General features: G+C 45.4%; 1 protein-coding gene across 1 annotated transcript in view; it reads left to right on the top strand.

Moving 5' to 3' along the window:
- Positions 1–22,706, top strand: part of camkvl (CaM kinase-like vesicle-associated, like) — an 83,895-nt gene that overhangs the window by 34,258 nt on the left and 26,931 nt on the right. The window contains exon 2 of the mRNA XM_084436025.1: positions 22,107–22,213. Coding sequence (XP_084292151.1) covers positions 22,119–22,213 — 95 coding nt within the window. The 5' untranslated portion in view covers positions 22,107–22,118. The remainder of the gene's footprint in view (positions 1–22,106; positions 22,214–22,706) is intronic.

Raw genomic sequence — 22,706 nt, 5'->3', positions numbered from 1 at the left:
TTTGAATTGTTAATTGATTCTTGTTTATGTAACTTGTTTATTGATAATGGTTTATGTAACTTGTTTATTGATTTTTGTTTATGTAATTTTGTTTATTCTTGTTAATGTTTTTTTTCTTCTTGATGTTGATTAATACTATGTAATTGCTTGGCGACACAGCAAATGAGTTTACAGTAACTACTCAGTGTAATTTAGAGTATAAATTACAGCTGCTGCACAGCACTGGATTGGGGTTAGGCATTTTGAGGAAGAAGAAGAAGGATGAGACAAATGACTAATACATGAGGATCTCTGGCCGGACCCTAATTATTTAAATCTTCTTAAATTAAAAAATATCTTTAAAATCATGTGTCTGAAATCCAAACAGTACAATGCCTGAGTAGGCATTAGCATCTTTATTCTGCATCACCCAGGGCTTGAACTCACAACCATAGACACCAAAGGAAGATCATGTTCTTGTTGAGCAAGTGAGAAGCTGACAGCTCCACCTAAAAAAAAGGTTTAAATGTCACAGCTAGATATTTACGCCATAGGAATCCTGTACAAGCATAATGTAGGCCTACATACCGTGTTGGGAATGAGTTGTGGGACTCTGGACTGGACTGATTGACTGAATTGATTGGATTGAACGCATGTGGGACTGATTGAGACTGAAAAACGACTGGTCAGATGAAGAGACGCAAACAAGATGACGAAACAGTGACAGCTAAAATTAAAGGGGTAGTGCGCTATTTTGGACACTAAGCTAGGATATTTATGATATGTCTAACATCAATCTGAAACATAGAGACCATAATTTCATTGATCGCTCCAGTATTGAGCTAGATCAAGATTTTCGTCCGACTCAAATTCCTATACGATGTAAGTGGCCAGGGAATGTGAATGTGTATCTTTTTCCGACACAGGAAGCTCATGGTATAATATTACTTGATCTCAGTATGGTATGAATGTATGAAATTTATAGACTATTTGCTAACCGAATATTGAAACAACAGCTATATTTGAACCGGAACTATTTCGCTGACCGCACTACATCTCTACGTAAACTTCCGCTTTGCTGCTACGAGAGGGACTGGCACACGACCGACCTTCAACGTTGAAATATAGTTGGATTAATGTCAGTCGTCCTTTCAACCTTGAAACAACATTGAATGCTCAATGGTTGAAAAAGGTTGATAAAATACTTATAAATCAACGTTGAAATTCTGTTGAAGATCTGTACGTTGAATCGACATGATGTCTTCAACCTGCCTTACAGCCCCTTTAATGGACAATATGGATAAAAAGTGTCCCGACGAAGGTTTTGCTTTATATATCTTTGCAATAAATTAATTTAATTGGTCACAAATCCTTATTTTGTGCTTGCCCAAAGAATGAGATTGGAATTTCCTTTCGTGGACATTCGAGGATGTCCTATTATGGACACCGTAGTTTCTTTTGAAATTTTGGCACGGTGCTTCGTTTCAAGACCCCCCCTCCTCTCTCTGTTTTCTGTCCCCCCCCTCTAAGTTTTTTCTCTTTCATTTCTCCTTCCCTTCATCCTCTCAGTTGTCTCTCTCTCTCTCTCTCTCTCTCTCTCTCTCTCTCTCTGCTCCTCTTTTTGTCTTCCGTCTGTTCTGTCGTTCATGGTCTGGGTTCTGTCACCGCAGGGCTGTTGGAGGCGTGGCCTTGTCATTGGTATGTCCTCTACCCACCTTCCTTCTGTCCTCCACGCCCTGCTAGCGTCTCCCTATGTCTCCTTATGTCTCCCTTTATGTCACCCTATGTCACTCATGTCACCTATGTCTGTCATAAGTCATCCCTGTGGATGTCATGTGTATGGAGGCGTGCTGCATGCTAACTCTGAGGTCACCAATCAGGCATAGGGTCATGATGTGATTTGCCATTATATCCACGTGAAAAGACACACCTGTGCAAGCGCGCCCACATACACACACACACACTCACATGAACATGCACATACATGCACACACACACACCAGAATGAGATATTGTATGTGTGTGTGTGTGTGTCTCCAGCTGAGTCAAGCCATCCTTCAGCTCCCCACACACCCTAGCTAAGTTAAATGGACTGCACTTATATAGCGCTTTTCCACCTTAGCGGAACTCAAAGCGCTTTACAATGGCCTCTCATTCACCCATTCACACACACATTCATACACCAATAGCGGCAGCTGCCATGCAAGACGCTAACCTGCTCATTGGGAGCAATTTGGGGTTAGGTGTCTTGCTCAAGGACACTTCGACATGTGGACAGTCGGAGCTGGGATTCGAACCACTGACCCTTCGATCATTGAACGACCCGCTCTACCAACTGAGCTACAGCCACCCTGTTCAACCGTCTTCTCTCCTACATCCTCAAAGACTAAGGTTTCAAACACACACACACAATTCAATTTCTTTATTGGATTTTCAATCAAAGATACAAATCAAAGCACATTATGATCAGTAATCTTAGCACTGTCATTATTGACTCTTTCTGCGTTTACGGTGGCAGCTACAACGGGTGAGATTTAATAATTCGTGTGCATTCTAGCGTGTTAGAATTCGCGACCGACTCACGCCGACGCATGCACGCACACACACACACACACACCCACACACACACACACACACACACACACGTTGATTGATAATATCCTTACCCCAGATAATGGAAGTCATTAATATTTCCCGCCTCATAACAGGTCAGTAAGAAACACAAGCACTGATGACAGTCTCTTCACTCTTCCATTATCATCAAACACCCAAGAATCGCTCCTCCCAGCTATGAACAAATGCTTGACGGGGTGTGTGTGTGTGTGTGTGTGTGTGTGCGTGTGTGTGTGCGTGCGTGCATTTTGGTGTGTTAGTGTGTAATTGTGTCTCACACTTCCCCCTCTCCTCCTCTCCCTCCTAGCCATAAGTCTCTCTCTCCCTATCTCTCACTAGTCTCTCTCTCCCTGTCTCTCACTAGTCTCTCTCTCCCTATCTCTCACTAGTCTCTCTCTCCCTGTCTCTCACTAGTCTCTCTCTCCCTATCTCTCCCTAGTCTCTCTCTCCCTATCTCTCACTAATCTCTCTCCCTATCTCTCACTAGTCTCTCTCTCTCCCTGTCTCTCACTAGTCCCTCTCTCCCTCTCTTACTAGTCTCTCTCTCCCTATCTCTCACTAGTCTCTCTCTCCCTGTCTCTCACTAGTCTCTCTCGCTCCCTGTCTCTCACTAGTCTCTCTCTCCCTGTCTCTTACTAGTCTCTCTCTCCCTATCTCTCACTAGTCTCTCTCCCTGTCTCTCACTAGTCTCTCTCTCTCCCTATCTCTCACTAGTCTCTCTCTCTCTCTCCCTGTCTCTCAGTAGTCTCTTTCCCCCTGTCTCTCACTAGTCTCTCTCAGTTTTGAGACATCTGATACCTCTGTCATCTCTGAGGAGTCACCATATTCAACTCCAGCATCTGGGGGAGAGACAGACCGGGACAGAGAGAGAAAGAGGGGGAGAGGGAGAGAGAGAGAAAGAGGGGGAGAGAGAGGGAGAGAGAGGGAGAGAGTGAGAGCATGTGTGTGCGTGCGTGCAGATTTTGAGATGAAGGATTCCCCAGTGGTACCAGTAGACTCGGGGGGGCGGGCGGCAGGGCAGAGCACCTGGGGGGAGGGGGGGGGCATAGCACCTGAGTCTGTCCTGCCATGACGCAGTAGCATGTAGCGTGTGATCTGAGAGCCAGCGACAAAGCACACTCTGATCTTGATTGCGTGCGTGCATGTATGAAAATATTTTTTATACCCGTGTGTGTGCGTGCGTGCATGCGTGTGATCTTCACACAGGCAGAACTCACAGTCAACATCAGCTTTCCTAGCTGACACTTTTACTAAGTAGAAGGTAATTACCATGCATGCATAATACTTAGTTACATTACATTATGGTAAATGGACTGCGATTATATAGCGCATTACAATGGCCTCTCATTCATCCATTCACACACCAATGGCGGCAGCTGCCATGCAAAGTTCTAGCCTGCTCATTGGGAGCAATTTGGGGCTCAGTGTCTTGCCCAAGGACACTTTGGCATGCTGTCAGGAGGAGCCGGGATTCGAACCGCCAACCCTACGATCATTGAACAACCCGTTCTACTTCCTGAGCTACAGTCACTCCATAATTAGCCCAGCTGCCCCACACATTACAGTACATATCAGTCGCTTAGTTCTACTACTGTCATAAGACAGCTGATCAGCTGCCCATCTTCCTGCCAACACTGAGCTATTTAGCACTGAGGGCTATGAAGTGATGATGATGATGGTGATGATGGTGATGATGATGATGATGATGATGATGATGGTAATAATGATGATGGAGGTGGTGGTGGTGATGATGGTGATGGTGATGGTGATGATTATGATTATGATTATGATTATGATTATGATTATGATGATGATGTTGGTGGTGATGATGATGAAGATGATGATGATGATGTTGGTGGTGATGATGATGATGATGTTGGTGGTGATGATGATGATGATGATGTTGGTGATGATGATGATGTTGGTGATGATGATGTTGGTGATGATGATGATGATGATGAGCGCAGTCAGGCTGATTTGCAGGACAACTCAAGCGTGTCTAGCATGTACATGAACATACAGTAAAACTCACTGACACACATGCAAGCATCAGTAGGCACATTCTATCTACACACCTATTTGGTCTGCTTCCACTGACTCTGACACACATGCTCATGTAACCCATCTGTTTGGGCAGGATTAGAACCCGGGTCGCCTGCTTGGGATATGGACACACTGTCAGTTGCACCAATAGGGACGTCCATCTTGGAGGGACTGTCAGCACTCCTTTGAGGAGTGAGTTTCACCAGCTACGCCACGTTTCACTCGCTTACACACATATGCATTACATAGAGACAGACAGACACACACACACACACACACACCCTTACAGAAATAGAAACTGCCTCACTGTGACTCAAGGTTGTTAGGAAGAAAATGTGATATCTGGCTTTGTCACGCTCGCACCTGTCATGCACTGTGTGTGTGTGTGTGTGTGTGTGTGTGTGTGTGTGTGTGTGTGTGTGTGTGTGTGTGTGTGTGTGTGTGTGTGTGTGTGTGTGTGCGTGTGTGCGCGCGTGTGTGTGTGTGTGTGTGTGAATTTGGGGCAGCCCTCCATCCACACACTTTCACACAATCACACATACAGTACACATTGGCAAGCCCTTCTATTACCAACACACACACTACACAACACACACTCCTATCCACTGTGTGTCTGGAGGTACTCTGTGTGTCTGTGATTCTGTTCTTCTCGCCATCACTGCCTCTCACCAACTTGATTTTCACTGTATTCCTTTTCAGTCAGTATGCATTCTCTTCTCCTCTCCTCTCTCCTCCTCTCCCCTCCTCTCCTCCTCTCCCCTCTCGTCTTCTCCACTCCTCCCCTCCTCTTTTCTCCTCATCTCTCCCCTCCTCTCCTCACCTGTCCTCTCTACATGCTCCAGGTTCATGGAGAGTTCAGACATACTATGTTTACAAAGTTGGGACAAGGTTTGTCCTAACCAGGTTAAAAACATAACGCAGACATCCCTACATATGCAGCATAAATCTCTCAGTGTTTTATTGTATTACCTGTCCTGTATCTCTATGCGCTGGCTCTCATGCTTGTATCTGCTCCATCCTGCAAATGGAGGTTCCTAACAGAACAATAACGTTTTTGCAGGTGAATTGAATTGAAGCCAGTAAAAGTGTAAAAGATGAGACTGTGTTCTCATAATCTATATCAACTGCAGTCCTCCTCCACCTCCTCTCCCCCTGCCCCTTAAATCAAATCAAACTTTATTTGTATAGCGCATTTCATACACAGAGGCAACACAATGCGCTTTACAGAGAGCAATGGATAAGCATAGGTCCCACCCCTACATATTCCAGAGGGAAGCAAAAAAAACAGTTTCACCCAGGGGGGAAAGAAGTGGGCATAAAATTGTTTCCATTTTATATTAAAATGCTTCAATCTGGTGCACTTTGAGATCAACATTAAGAGGCTAGATCTATAAAGAACTACACACATCATATTAGATTAATCATCTTTAACTGGGAGCAGTGGAGATCATCCAGAGAGGACACAATTTAAGTGAATGTTGATGAGAACACACCATCTATTACAAACATGAGACTAGCTCCTCCTGTCACCTCTCTCCCTGCCTGGCCTCCTCCACTCTGATGTCCATTCTGGTCTCCTGTCCACAAATTAACAGAACACAGCTATAAACACACACACATCCACCCATCCATCTATCTATCTATCTATAAACATTATTTTTTAAACTTGCCAGCATCTAATTAATGTAGTGTCTCTCTGGCTAACATCAGGTATCTCACATCACATCTCTGTCCTCTCCTCCTGTCCCCTCTCTTCCAGTCTGGGCTCTTCCACTCTCTTGTCCATGTTGGTCTCCTCCTGTCACTTCTCTTCCACTCTCCTGTCAACAAATTGTATACTTTTAACAGAACATAATCATGCATACTGTGTGTATATATATATATGTTACGGTGTATGTGAGAACATGGGGAATGTGAGCTTTTCCCGGTTAATGTGCACATTCCCCGACCTTGCGGGGAATGTAGGAGAAACGTGCGTTTCTCACATCTCCCCGGTAATGTGCACATTCCCCGACCTTGCGGGAGATGTGAGAAATTGGTTAGTATTTCTCACATCTCCCGCACGGTCGGGGATTGTGCACATTAACCGGGAAATGCTTACAATTCCCGACCTTGCGGTAAATCTAGCAAAGTGCAACCATATGCAAAACATCTGCACAGCCGGGTGGTGGGAGAGGGCTTATGTGACACCTCAGAGGGCCTGCACCATAAGAAGCACCCACGGCAGTTGGGCTAATGTGACGCACACAGATATGTGGTCACTGTTTTTGTTTTGTTTTATATACGCCAGCATCATTGCTGTGGGACAATGTTTATTTTGGCCAGTAGGTTATATACGCCAGCATCATTGCTGTGGGACAATGTTTATTTTGGCCAGTAGGTGGCAGTGGTGTGTTGGGCCACAGCGGAACTGTTCTTCGCGCTCGTGTGGTTTCTCGCCATTCTGCTACAGGAGGCAAATGGAACCGGCCTAACTCTCTCTGGCCCAATCTCAAACCACCCCCTAAGCCCTCGCCCTGTCCACTCCCCCTCAGTTTGCGCGTTCACGCCGAGCTTCGCCATGTTAAGGGCCGTCCCAAACCAATTAGCGCGGAGTGCGCTTGGAGTGCGAGTGGGCTGTCAACCCCTTAAATAGCAAGCCTGCATCGGTGCAAGCTCCCGATAGCCGAAGCAGGAAGTGCACGTGCCAAAGAGATGCCGCAGGAAACCGCATTTAAATAACGTTCCGTCTTCCTACACTGTCAATTATTGCAGATTATTTTACAGCACTCAAACATTTGTTTTTCTCACACTGATTTAATTGCCTCAAAATAGGAGAACATCACTTTATCCCTATATCACTTGACTTGTAGCAAACTCTTAAAAGCCTGTATTCATAGCCGACATAAAATAAATCTAAATAGGCCTAGGTCTACGTCAAATGTAGCCTACATCATATATTCCTTTCCATTAGGCTGCGATATGCAAATGGATCTTCACAAAAGAAGGAATGCTGCCAAAGAGGCATAGGAGTAAGTTATTAATTGATTTATGTATTTGTCTCGGGACAGTGTTATAGTATTAATTTAGTTAGAGTTCATTTGAAAAAACATTTCCGTTTGGACTTTTGACCATTTCTCATCATACATGGATTTAATTATAGCGATTTATATTTGTATTATAAATCCTAAACATTTTTCCCATAAATCACCTAAACATGCCATGGTGACGGCCCTGTCCCGGTCGGTTCCGGTGGAGTGGGGAGTCCATCCCACATTTGGCTTTCCATTTATATACCCTCCCCCTCGATTGAGAGTGCTCTCCACAGCTGCGAGTGACACTTCATTTGGAGGGACACTCGGTGGTGGAGTGGGAGTGGGTAGGGGGTGGTTTGGGATTGGGCCTCTGTCTCCTTCTTTTATCTGTTCATGAACAGAATCTTATCTGTATAGGTCTCACACCTGAGACGTGTAACAGATTTGTGGGGGCTCGTCCGGGATTGGCGCCCCCTTGTGGTCGGAGGTCGTCAATCCAGAGATCAATGAACCTGTGGACAAACATCAGCGAGATATATCAGAGCTGTGGACCACGCTAGTCCAGGGTCCTTGTCTACAGTCTACACTTCAGCAGAGCGGGGGAGTACACAAGTATCCAGAGCGTCTGAAGAGTGTGCATCATGGCAGACAACAGTACTCGTAAAGAACTCATTTGGTCCATAAAGAAGGGACTGCTTCATCTCTCCTCTGATGAGATCTTCCTGGTGGCGAAGGACATCGCGTCATCACCTGACCAGGATCCAGCTAAGTTGGAAGATGAGGGGGGGTGTTTTGATCTTGTTTGTGATTACATGTCTTCTAAAACTTTATTACGACTAGAAGACCAGGGCATGGGACAGTTGTTGTGTTTGAAGGATGTAATTGATGGGATGATTGCAGGGCTTGGTCATGGTTCAGCGACTCCACAGGGAGAAACAAGTCCTGACATTTCTGACACATCAGCAATTAATGTAAACGCAAACACCCTTACCTCTGATACTGCTTCCAAAACTGATACCCTTGAGTCACAACTTAATTTAAGAACTGAGTTACACCACCAGTTTGGCCAGCGTAGTGTCCCACTTACCTTACCCACTGCATACCAACAGCCAACTGCAGATAACTGTAGCCATTCCGGCAGTGCACAGGCCAGTCAGTCCCCTCTCAGAAGTGAAAGCTTAATAGCTCTCAAAGATCTAGCACTTCTCCAGAGAAAGGAGTTTAAGGTACATGGAGGTCAGATAGGTGATAGTGGATCTGACATTAGTTATGGTAATATCTGTAAACAGATAGTCGAGGGACTAAAAGAAAAGCATACTGAGGGTGAAGTTATCCGAGCAGTACTGCGCATCATCAAGCCTGGCAACTTTAAGGACATGTTGATCAGCAAAGATGAACTGACCGTGACAGAGCTTAAAAGCTTCCTACAGTCGCACCTGGGGGAGAAGAATACAACAGAACTCTTCCAAGAACTGATAAATGCACGGCAGCATGAACAGGAAACACCACAACAGTTCCTCTACCGGATGGTGGGGCTCAAGCAAAAAGTGGTCTTCACATCAAAACAGACAGACGCTGATATCAAATATGAGGCAGAAACTGTACAGAATGTTTTCCTCCACACCATCTACCAGGGTCTACGAGAGAAGCACGATGACATCCGGAGGGAGCTTAAGCCGTTCCTCTCTAACCCAACAATCACAGATGAGGCGCTGTTGCGGCAAGTCATCAAAACGACCAGTGAAGAGAGTGAAAGGAGACGTCGACTGGGTCACAGCACACGCAGCAAAGTAACCTACGCTCAAAGCGGCCAAGTTGAAACAGACCAGTCAACCAAAGGTAAGGAAGACACTAACCGCACAGACAGGGATGAGGAAGTCCAGCGACTGAGTGTCCAGATCCAGGCACTAACACGAATGGTGGAATCCCTAAAACCACCACAAGCAGCGACACAGCCGGCCCCACCGCAGCACCCACCTGAGCATTCATGCCACTGTGCGAGTTCCCAGACAAGACGAACACCACAGAGAAAGGGAACGTATGGCTGTCCTACCTGTGTGGAACAGAACGTACCTAACTGTAATCATTGCTTTGCATGTGGCGAAGAGGGACACCGTGCGGTGGGGTGCCTTAAAAGGTCCAAGTCGTCGGGAAACCAGCTGCGGTCACAGCAGCGGGACAACCTGTGACCGGCCCCAACTCCCAGTCCCATGCAGGTGTGCACAGAACTGATCCAGTCCCAGATCATGGTCACTCCCTTGTCACCCCTCATTCACCTACCACCAGTGTCATCTCCATCTGAAAGAGTAGCACAGTTAATCGGGAAGCAATGCCTACTTAAGTGTCACTTGAATGGCTATGCTGTAAGTGTTCTGTTAGACACGGGCGCCCAAGTTAGCCTTATTGGTCGGACATGGAAAAATAAATACTTGCCTCATCAGGAGACCCGTCCTCTCAGTGAACTTATGGGTGACCGTGACCTTGATGTTTTCGCCGCTAATGGAGAAACAATACCCTATGATGGCTGGGTTGAAGTGACCGTCAACTTACCTGGCAATGATGACCCTGAGCTCTCCATCAAAGTGCCGTTCCTGGTGAGCTGTAGAGACCTGGTAAGGCCACTGCTGGGCTTTAATGTCATTCAAGAGTTAATCCAAGGAAAAGGAGATGGAATGGAAGTCCTATCTATCATCGTTGACCTGCTGAGAGGGGCCATGGAGATTGGAAGTGAGAAAGCAGAGGCTGTGGTGAGTTTCCTCCAGACCCAGAAACCGGTTGATGAGCAAGTATCGGTCAAAGTAGGTTACCATGAGGTCGTTGTACGCCCTGGTCAAGTTACTCACCTGAAGTGTCCAGTGCCTGCTGGTTTCTCCTCTTCTGTCGCTCTATTCGAGCTCAACCACCATGACCGGCATTTGGAACAGTTAGATGCAGGCGATGGACTAGTTGAGGTACACCATACTGAGAGACCATTCGTAAAAATCCCTGTGAGCAACAACACCAAGCACGACGTGACTTTGGCCAGCCGTACGGCCCTAGGCAGCATCCAGCCGATAGACAGAATAGTACAGACAGACCAGACAGACAGTGTCCATGTGAATGAAATTAACTCACCTTCCCCCATCAGTAGAGATGAAAAGAACAACCCAACCACTCTGTGGCATCCCCCCGTTGACGTTAGCCATCTCAGTGAAGAACAGCAGACAGTAGTGAAGCAAATGCTTTATGAAGAATCCAATGCATTCGCTTGTGATGATAACGACCTAGGGTGCATCCCAAGTCTCCAAATGACTATAACTGTGAAAGATGACATCCCAGTGCAGCGGTCGTATGCAGCAATACCCAAGCCACTCTATAAAGAAGTTAAGGATTATATCCAAGACTTGCTTGCCAGAAAGTGGATAGTCAAGTCCAAGTCCCCATACTCAGCCCCGGTGGTGTGCGTGCGAAAAAAAGATGGAACTTTGAGGCTCTGCATAGACTACCGCCTCTTAAACCAAAAGACTGTTCCAGACCGACACCCACTCCCACGCATTCAGGACCTAATGGACACACTTGGAGGGTACCGCTGGTTCTCCATCCTAGACCAGGGTAAAGCATACCATCAGGGCTACATTGCAGAGGGGTCCCGACACCTGACAGCATTTGTCACACCCTGGGGATTGTATGAGTGGGTTCGCATCCCGTTCGGGCTTTCAAACGCCCCGGCTGCATTCCAGAGAAGTATGGAGGAGATGCTGAACTCTCTACGTGATGAATGCTGCATCCCTTATTTGGATGATGTGCTCTGCTTTGCGGAAACCTTTGAGGCCCATGTCGATGGGTTGAGACGTGTCCTGAGGGCTCTGCAGCATCACGGCGTCAAGCTCAGGCCCGCCAAGTGTGAGCTATTCAGGGAGGAGGTGCGGTATGTCGGGAGACTTGTCTCTGCCAATGGAGTGCGTGTCGATCCCAAAGACATAGCAGCTGTCCAAGCACTGAGGGAGAAGACCCCGAGCACAGTTGGAGATGTCCGTAAGCTGGTGGGATTTCTCAGCTACTACCGGACATATGTGCAGGACTTTGCAAGGATTGCAAAGCCAGTCTACGAGCTGCTACAGGGGAAAGGAGGCCACATGGTGACAACTAAGTCCAAGTCAAGGAAGGGAATAGGTGCCCAGATGCCATCACGGACTCCCATACAGTGGACTGAGGAACATCAAGGCGTCCTTGACCAGTTGATAAATATCCTGTCCAATCCGCCTGTATTAGCCTACCCTGATTTTGACCTACCTTTCGTGTTACACACGGATGCATCAGCATTAGGGCTCGGGGCGGTATTGTACCAGCGCCAGGGAGGGAAGCTCAGGGTCATTGCATACGGATCCAGAACACTCTCACCTGCAGAGAAAAACTATCACATGCACTCAGGGAAACTTGAATTTCTAGCCTTAAAGTGGGCTGTGTGCGAAAAGTTCAGGGATTACCTCTTCTATGCTTCTCATTTTACAGTGTATACGGACAACAATCCCCTAACCTACGTGTTGAGCACTGCCAAACTTAATGCTGTAGGCCACAGGTGGGTTGGAGAACTGGCAGACTTCCGGTTCGAGGTGAAGTACAGACCTGGCAAAGTGAACATTGATGCCGACACACTCTCCCGGTTACCCATGGAATTTGATGAGTATGTTGCAGGATGCACTGAGGAACTGTCAAAAGACACAGTCCAGGCAGTGTGGGAAGGCAGCCAGGCAGCAAAGAAACAGGATGTGGCCTATGTGGCGGTGTTCAGCCTGTCACTGAAGAGCTCAGAGCCCCACACGCCAGGGCTTCTCCCAGCCATCAGTCATAACGAGCTTGTACAAGCCCAGAGAGATGACCCGAGTATCTGTGAAGTCATCAAACTGAAAGAGGCAAACCAGATCCTAACCAATGACACAAGAAGGGGTGTCAGTGGCCCTGTGAGGAAACTTTTACACCAGTGGGGGAAGCTTCAGATGGAAAATGGTCTATTGTACAGAAATACCATCCAGAGACGACAGCTTGTCTTACCTGAGAAGTACAGACCCATTGCTTTGAAACATCTCCATGATGACATGGGACATGTGGGAACGGAAAGGGTCCTTTGCCTGGCCAGAGACAGATTTTACTGGCCATACATGAAGAGTGAAATCGAAGCCTATGTGACACGGAAATGTCCCTGTATTAAACAAAAGAAGCCTGCAGTGCACGTCAGAGCGCCCATGGGGAGTATCACCACTCACTCACCTCTGGAACTTGTGTCCATCGATTACATGCACCTAGAGCCAAGCAAAGGGGGTTTTGAGTACATATTGGTTGTGGTGGACCATTTTACCAGATTCGCTCAGGCCTACCCTACAAGGAATAAGTCTGGGAAGACCGCAGCAGAAAAGCTATTCAATGACTTCATTCCACGGTTTGGCTACCCAGGAAAGCTCCACCATGATCAAGGTTGTGAGTTTGAGAATGACCTGTTCAAGACCTTACAGCTGCTGACAGGAGTGGGACACTCCAGAACCACACCGTATCACCCCCAGGGAAACCCAGCAGAGAGGTTCAACAGAACCCTGCTCCAGATGCTGAGGACCCTAAAGGAGAAAGAAAAGGATAGATGGAAGGAGCATCTGCCACAGATAGTGCATGCCTATAACTGTACTAGGCACGAGGCGACTGGGTACTCACCATTCTACCTGCTGTATGGCCGTCATCCACATCTGCCTGTTGACCTGTTATTTGACCTGACAACTGATAAGGAAGCCATGACTCCCAGAGGTTACACTGAAAAGTGGGCTGCAAGGATGAGAGAGGCGTACAAGGTGGCATCTGAAAACAGCCGCAAGTCAAGCGATAGGGGGAAAAGGTACTATGACCGTCATATGAGGGGAGTTGTGCTCCAGGAGGGTGATCGTGTCCTAGTCCGAAACCTGAGCGAAAGGGGGGGCCCAGGGAAATTGAGGTCTTACTGGGAGGATGCAGTATACACCGTAAAAGAGCGTGTGCGTGATAGCCCTGTCTACAAAGTGTATCCGGAAAAGGGTGTCCCAAACAGAGTCCGTACCCTACATCGGAACCTCCTACACCTCGTGAACGACCTACCAGTAGACCTACCTGTATCCTTGCCGTCAGCACCACCTGGAAGGAGAAGAGACCTACCTGTATCCTCGCCGTCAGCACCACTTAAAGGGAGAAAGCAAAGAAGAGACAGAGAATTAGACCAATCTGTGTGCAGTGACTCCTCAGAATTAGATGATGAACCACGATACTGGCTAAGAATATCTGTAGTGAGGGAGCCTGAGAGTGCACCATTGCGACCCACTCGTGAGCCGGCGGGAAGCTCAGCCTATGGAACAGTCCCACCAACAACTGATCAGTTAAGCAAAAGTACACTGATAACAGAGACCAGAGGTAACTCACCTGTGAGTGAAATCCAAGAGAACATACCTGCAGATTCCCTGCAAACAGATGAAGAGGGTGGACCCGAGGAAGCGGAGTCATCAGGGGAAGCTCAAGTCCCTCAGTCAGTTAGTGATCAGTTAGATCCACAGCCTGAAACAGTCAGTATTCAGCCAGATGAGCCTAGGCTGACAGAAACTAGACAGTCTACCCGTGATAGGAGGCCGCCGCAGATGTTTACTTATGATTTGTTAGGTGAACCATCTTACCAACTTCCCAGCACCGCCAACACTGTAGGGGTCTATGGGGTGACATCGACACAAGTTTGGGGAATGCAACCATATTACATTTCATACCAGCTACCGTACCTCAACGTACCCTATACTCCCCTTGTGCCTTACATCACCCCTACATATGTATTTTGTCAGGGAAATATAGGCCAATAGGTTATGTCAGGAGACATTTTTCTTTGAGGGAGAAAGTGTGACGCACACAGATATGTGGTCACTGTTTTTGTTTTGTTTTATATACGCCAGCATCATTGCTGTGGGACAATGTTTATTTTGGCCAGTAGGTTATATACGCCAGCATCATTGCTGTGGGACAATGTTTATTTTGGCCAGTAGGTGGCAGTGGTGTGTTGGGCCACAGCGGAACTGTTCTTCGCGCTCGTGTGGTTTCTCGCCATTCTGCTACAGGAGGCAAATGGAACCGGCCTAACTCTCTCTGTCTCCTTCTTTTATCTGTTCATGAACAGAATCTTATCTGTATAGGTCTCACACCTGAGACGTGTAACACTAACATTACTGGCGCACACCCGTGAGAGATTTTTCGTCTTTTCGGCTGTCTTTCGGCTAGCTAACGTGTAGGGTTCCTTTGGAGGTTCCCACCTTCCTGTTGTTGCAATGTTCCTTTTGCGTTTGTTAACTTGATCACCAGTGTATCCTCCTAATACTACTTACACTGTGTGCAGCATAGGCTATATTACTGTTCAAAGTAGACCACAGACTGTTATTATTAACTGTAAGGGAGGACCGGGACGAATGAAACACTTTTTGGTTTGATCAGATTTACACAGAAATTAATAAAGATGGAGATTACATTTTTTGATGACAAACAACTTGTACATGTCCTTTACTAACCTACTAGTTGTAAGTTTCATTCTGTGGTGTAACAGTTCAATTCAAGATGGCTGGGAACAGAAGATGTGCATTGTTTCTCTTGTCCCTGCCGTGCGGGGCAAGTGAAACAGAGGAGTGGGACGAGTGAAACAGTGAGATTGTTTTGCTTATTGTGTTGCGTAGCCTAGCGGCCTGTAGGCTAATTATCTTAACTTTCAACACATGTATAATTAGACCCAATTTAATGTTTTCATTAATGCAATTGATGCTATGTATTCAAAAACCATGGGCAAAATGTCAAGCGCCTCTCGTTCTAAGCGCACGAGCCCTCTCGCACCACCCGGCTGCGCAGAAGTTTTACATACGGTTGCACTTTGCTAGATTTACCACAAGGTCGGGGAATGTGCACATTACCCGGGAGATGCTCACATTCCCCATTTTCTCACATTCACCGTAACATATACACACCTACCTACCTGTCTATTTGTTTATCTATATACAAACATACAATTTATCATGTCACTGTACTTTTCCCATCATGTTAAGTGAAGAGTGGGCAGTGTACCACCATCATCACCTCTATTCCTTTTTATCTTGTCCACAACAGTTCGCTTTCCAAAGCTGAGCTTTGTTTGATGAAATATATTAATTGTCTCTCTCTCTCTCTCTCTCTCTCTCTCTCTCTCTCTGTCAGTGAAGAAAGCAAACACATGGTCAAATGATATGTGAATAACGGCCTCTGCTATAGTTGCAATGGAAAAGAGGGGACTTAATTTCAACATGAATTTCAACCATTTACACATTTCATTGATGGTTTATCAGTCTACCATTGGAATTAATAATGAAAGCCCATCCTGCCCCTAACCCTCCCATCCAATCACCGCAGCCATGCTCCAAAACTCATTCCATGCCCTCTGATCCAATCATACCAATCGGCGCCAAATTGCACAGTTGGTCCTTATAAAGCAAAATATAGCTAGGTAACAAAGAAAGGGTTTATATCTCGGTTACCACACTAAGTCAGCCAACTTGAGTTATGTAACGTTAGCGCTAGACTGCTTACTGTAGATAGCTATTTTAACCAAGCTAGTTTACCTAAGCAGCCTGGAAGATGGCCAGTACCACATGTAACTGCCTTGCAGTTATCTACATCAACTGGCTGCCTGATAGTTAGCTGGTAAGCCTGGAAGATAACCCCTAACATTATCATAACAATGAATAACAACCTACAATCACTACCTACCTACCATCATGTCTACCTGCATGAAATGTATCAAAAACATTGATGGTTTGAATGGGAGTCAATTACATTAGCTAATAATAGTGCTCCGTTAGCTAACTATCTAACTAAGCTACGTTTCATGGCAAGTCAAATAGCTATCTGATGTGAAGTGCTCAACATTAACGTTAGCGAGCAGCTGGATTTAATTTGTTTTAACCAGATTAGTTAGGTTGACTGCATTACTTTGCAGTAAACTAGCTTGGTTAAATTATCTAGCTAACTTTAGCTAGATTACATTAGCTAGCAATACATAACCTTATATAGCTAGCTAACTCAAGCTCCTCCAACCCTGTTCTGATTACATGAGTGTGGCGTGCTTCGCAAAGCACGGCTCATCTCCACTTCACCTGACCACCCCTCCACACCCACTATAACACTCTGTTATCACCCCTCCACACCCACTAAAACACTCTGTCACCACCCCTCCACACCCACTAAAACACTCTGTCACCACCCCTCCACACCCACTAAAACACTCTGTCATTACCCCTCTACACCCATTATAACACTCTGTCATTACCCCTCCACACCCACTATAACACTCTGTCATTACCCCTCTACACCCACTATTACACTCTGTCATCACCCCTCCACACCCACTATAACACTCTGTCATTACCCCTCTACACCCACTATTACACTCTGTCATCACCCCTCCACACCCACTATAACACTCTGTCATTACCCCTCTACACCCACTATTACACTCTGTTATCACCCCTCCACACCCACTAAAACACTCCCACACCTACTATATAACACAGTCATTACCCCTCTACACCCACTAAAACACTCTGTCACCACCCCTCTACACCCACTAAAACACTCTGTTACCACCCCTCTACACCCACTATAACACTCTGTCACCACCCCTCCACACCCACTAAAACACTCTGTCACCACCCCTCCACACCCACTAAAACACTCTGTCACCACCCCTCCACACCCACTAAAACACTCTGTCATCACCCCTCCACACCCACTATAACACTCTGTCATCACCCCTTCACACCCACTATAACACTCTGTCATTACCCCTCTACACCCACTATTACACTCTGTCATCACCCCTCCACACCCACTAAAACACTGTCATTACCCCTCCACACCCACTATAACACTCTGTCACCACCCCTTCACACCCACTATAACACTCTGTCATCACCCCTTCACACCCACTATAACACTCTGTCATCACCCCTCTACACCCACTATAACACTCTGTCATCACCCCTCCACACCCACTAAAACACTGTCATTACCCCTCCACACCCACTATAACACTCTGTCACCACCCCTCCACACCCACTATAACACTCTGTCATTACCCCTCCACACCCACTATAACACTCTGTCATCACCCCTCCACACCCACTATAACACTCTGTCATTACCCCTCCACACCCACTATAACACTCTGTCATTACCCCTCCACACCCACTATAACACTCTGTCACCACCCCTCTACACCCACTATAACACTCTGTCACCACCCCTCCACACCCACTATAACACTCTGTCATTACCCATCCACACCCACTATAACACTGTCATAACCCCTCCACACCCACTCAGTGGCGATTGCTCCTATAAGCCAGGGTAAGCCACCCACTTTAGCAATCTAGCTACTGGCAGCATCAATGAACATGGAAAATGGAGATCTTGAGTATTTGTTGAAAGTTGATTCCAAAATGAAGTGGATTAAACAAGTTTGGGTTACAATATAAGGTTGGTCTTTTGTGATTAATTACCAGTTGTTATGGCTGTGCGTTTTGCTTTGCCTAGATTTAAAGGTGGGGTATTCTCAGAGCACTTCTGTTACTGATAGCTGAAAGGATATTATGCCAATTTTACCAAATAAAAGCAAACTACCTATCCCACCTTTAATCAGCACTCGAGAGCGTGAACTTTGCTTTCTGGAGTGGTGGGCTGATAGGCCTAGTAGGCTAGTAGCCTAAACACTGATTAGTGAAGTAGGGGAGTAGGCTATTGAGTGCTGTTCCCTAAGGGGGTGTATTTTATCATCCTGTCATTCCTCTTCGTGGTGCTTGGTCATTGTCACTGTAGTTTATTTAGTGTGTCCCTAAAAGCTTGGTTGTTTCGGCCTAAATATTGCCCTTTTATTCGCTCGCCCTCAAATTATTGGCTTTTGTTGATGTGTTCAACATCAGTAGCCTAGGCTACTGTAGTTTTCCTGTTTGTTTTTACATGAAATGCCAAAGTTCAACGCCCTTCTGGTGCTGTGAAACCTCCCATCAGGGCATGCTTTGAAAGCGCACCCCCAAAAAAATTGTGCGTGCTGCGCGCACGTACTTCGTTGGTCCTGGCTTACCCGGTTCTAGGACCCACTATAACACTGTCATAACCCCTCCATACCCACTATAACACTGTCATTACCCCTCCACACCCACTATAACACTCTGTCATCACCCCTCTACACCCACTATAACACTGTCATTACCCCTCCACACCCACTATAACACTCTGTCATCACCCCTCCACACCCACTATAACACTCTGTCATCACCCCTCCACACCCACTATAACACTCTGTCACAAACACTCGCTCACTTTAAAACACAAACAACACTCACTGTAATACACAAACAACACTCACTCACTTTAATACACAAACAAAACTCACTCACTTTAATAAACAAACGACACTCACTCTCTCACTCACTTTAATACACAAACGACACTCACTTTAATACACAAACACTCACTCACTTTAATACACAAACAACACTCACTTTAATACACAAACACTCACTCACTTTAAAGTGAGTGTAGTTTGTGTATTATAGTGAATGAGAGAGTGAGTGTCATTTGTGTATTAAAGTGAATGAGTGTCGTTTGTGTATTAATACACAAACATTCACTCACTTTAATACACAAACAACACTCACTTTGATACACAAACAACACACTTTAATACACAAACACTCACTCACTTTAAAACACAAACACTCACTTTAATATACAAACAACACTCACTCACTTTAATACACAAACGACACTCACTTTAATACACAAACAACACACACTCACTTTAATGAACACACAACACTCACTTTAATACACAAACAACACTCACTCACTTGAATATACAAACTACACTCACTTTAATACACAAACACTCACTCACTTTAATACACAAACACTCACTCACTTTAATACACAAACAGCAATCACCCACTTTAATACACAAACACTCACTCACTTTAACACACAAACAACACTCACTAATAAACACATAACACTCACTTTAATACACAAATAACACTCACTTTAATAAACACACAACACCTACTCACTTTAATAAACACATAAAACTAATTCACTTAAATACACAAACAACACTCAATTCAATATACAAACGACACTCACTTTAATATACAAACAATACTCACTCAGTCACTCACTCACTCACTCATGAATTCACTTATTCACCCTCTCACTCTCTCTCTCTTTCTCTCTATCTCACACGCACCCACACACACACACACACTCCATCCCAGCATCCCAGCACTATGGATTAGAGAGGGAGATTAGAGATTAGGGCCACCGTGGGGATTACATTGTCCTCTCTAGCCCCGCCTCTAACCCAGATCAGCAGCTATCATCTACAGCAATGGATAGACCACACACACACACACACACATTCTGACAAGAGACAGCAGACAACAGTCTGTAGCCCAGATCACATCAATCAACCCATTTTAACTCTGTTCGAGGAGAAATCACTGCTCTGTCAAGGCCATTACATTACATTATATTACAGTCATTTAGCAGATACTTTTATCCAAAGTGACTTACAATAATTGCATTTAACATAGTTAGTCAGTGTTTAACTACTTGACAGAAATCACAAGTGCATCTCCTTTCTAAACAAGTGACTAAGAGCATAATCTAGTGCTGAAGGCAAAGTGCAAGAGTAGCAAACTACAAATACAATTGATGCTTAAAGGGGTTGTTCAGAATTTTGGACATAGAGCCTCATTTACGACTTACATATAATGTTGTTGATTGATGGAGAACATTTTCAGCTGATTCCATTCTGTCTCTCATTCCGGCATTAATGGCATGCTAATGCTAGCGCAATGCAGTAGAAATGGCTAGCATTCAAAGAAAATTTACAGAAACTCCACAGTGCACCCAAATCAAATCAAAGATGAGGACAGTCTGTCGGGGGCTCATTTGAGTTTTTAAACCATAATTTTTGAAGTCCAACTATCGTTGAACTCATTCGTTTGTTCGTACCTATATGGCTCTCTCAGTAAATAGGGAGGCGAAACGATACGTAACTAGTCGGCACTATTATCTTCACAATAAACCGACAACAACAAACAGAAAAGTGGACTATTCTCTTACTATCAACACAACAACAAGCTGCAATGGCCATGTTCGAAAGGGATATATCTGACTTTGATGAGGAGTTTAGTTTACTTGGCAATCCTTACTTGTTTGGAGTGTTTATAAGTGAGTTGTCTTATATTGCTAGCCACTTTGGTTCGATTGTGCTTGCATTAGCATGCACTAAGTCGTAAGTGAGGCTCTATGTCCAAAATTCTGAACTACCCTTTTAAGAGAGAAGATCCTGGTAGTACTTCTTGAAGAGGTGAGTTTTGATGGACAGTGACTCTGCTGTCCTGACGTCAGTGGACATTTCATTCCACCACTGTGGGGCCAGGACAGAGAAGAGCGCGTCTACCCCAAGGTAGCAGAGCGTAGTGGCCGGGAGGGCGTGTAGTGCTTGACCATGGCCTGGAGGTAGGAAGGAGCGTTTCCTTTCGTTGTGCTGTAGAGTTTTAAACTGGATGCGAGCTGCTACAGGGAGCCAGTGTAGAGAACAGAGAAGGGAAGTTGTGTGGGAGAACTTGGGATGGTTGAACACCAGGCGAGCTGCAGTCCCAAATAAGTTGACTGTGAGGCGTCTTTGGGAGTGAGGTTTGAGCTGTTGATGTGAAGGATAGAGGTGAAGTGACAAGAACATAGAAGAATAGAGATCAGGATGTCTAGGGAATAGGAATTAAGGGTTAGGAAAGGCATCTTTGGGAGTGAGGCTTGAACTGTTTATGTGAAGGATAGAGGTGGTGAAGTGACAAGAACAGAAGAAGGAGGAGTGGAGCAAAGCTGCAAGTCATCGGTCGGAACAGTGGTTGGGGTCAATTCCTTTTCATTTCTGTCAAATTCTTCATGGCTCTCTCAGATATGGAATCAATCCCAGCTCTGTTCAGTCACTGGACGCCAACTGTATGAATAAATACAGAATTAATCATCTGTTTGGTTCTGGCTACAGAAACTGGTTTTGTTAATGAAACTCAGTGCATGAGGTATAAATGTATCCAAGTATAAAGGTGGTATAGGCCTAGTTTACCAGGGACTGAATGTTGTAGAGATGCCATGTTTATTATTGGCATGGCGCAGATGTGAGATGAACTAAATACTGTATTTGCTGTTTGTTCTGGTAAGGGAAGTATTTCCCCATCTCTCAGTTCACTTTTTGACCACCAAACCCTTGACCACTGAAGAAGGTAGTGATTGACATTGACATGCCGGTTTAAGATTGGAGGGATTGACACTCGAAGGTCTGTCTCTGATTGAAGGATATAACGATTGACACTGTAATCGCATGATCCATGATTGTCTATCTGATAGGTGGATGCCGCCATGCCATTTGGGTGCCTTGCCCTGCGAGATGGGCGGAGCTACAGCAGCATTTCTGATGTTACCGACAAGTATGAGATTGGACAGATCCTTCGAGCGTGAGTACTCTCTAGCCAATCAACATGGAGTCCTTCATGAATAATGAAATTCCCTCCTGCTGCGAAACTATACCTGCTTCATTCATTCATTAATCCATCCATTCATCCATCCATCCATCCATTCATTTATTCATTGATTGATTGATTCATTCATTCATTCATTCATTCATTCATCTGTTCATTCATCCATTCATTCATCTGTTCATCCACTCATTCATTCATCCATCCATCCATCCATCTATTCATTCATTCATTCATTCATCCATCCACCCATCCATTCAGAGAGAGAATGAAGAGAGATAGTACAGGGCCCTTCTGCCCTACAATAATTTGGAACATATTTCAGTGAAAATGAAACTGATTCATGTTGTCGGGTTTTGAGATGATCCGTCCTCCTCTACAGAGAACCTGCATACCATCTCAGACGTGTGAGAACCTTCCTTCAGAGATCACTGTACGAGCCCATATGACAACACCACATCTGAATGTAGAG

The sequence above is a fragment of the Borostomias antarcticus genome, assembly GCF_949987555.1.
Source record: "Borostomias antarcticus genome assembly, chromosome: 3".
NCBI classification, from domain to species: Eukaryota; Metazoa; Chordata; class Actinopteri; order Stomiiformes; family Stomiidae; genus Borostomias; species Borostomias antarcticus.
The sequence above is the reverse complement of the archived record's forward strand: the minus strand, read 5'-3'. Positions and strand labels throughout refer to the sequence as shown.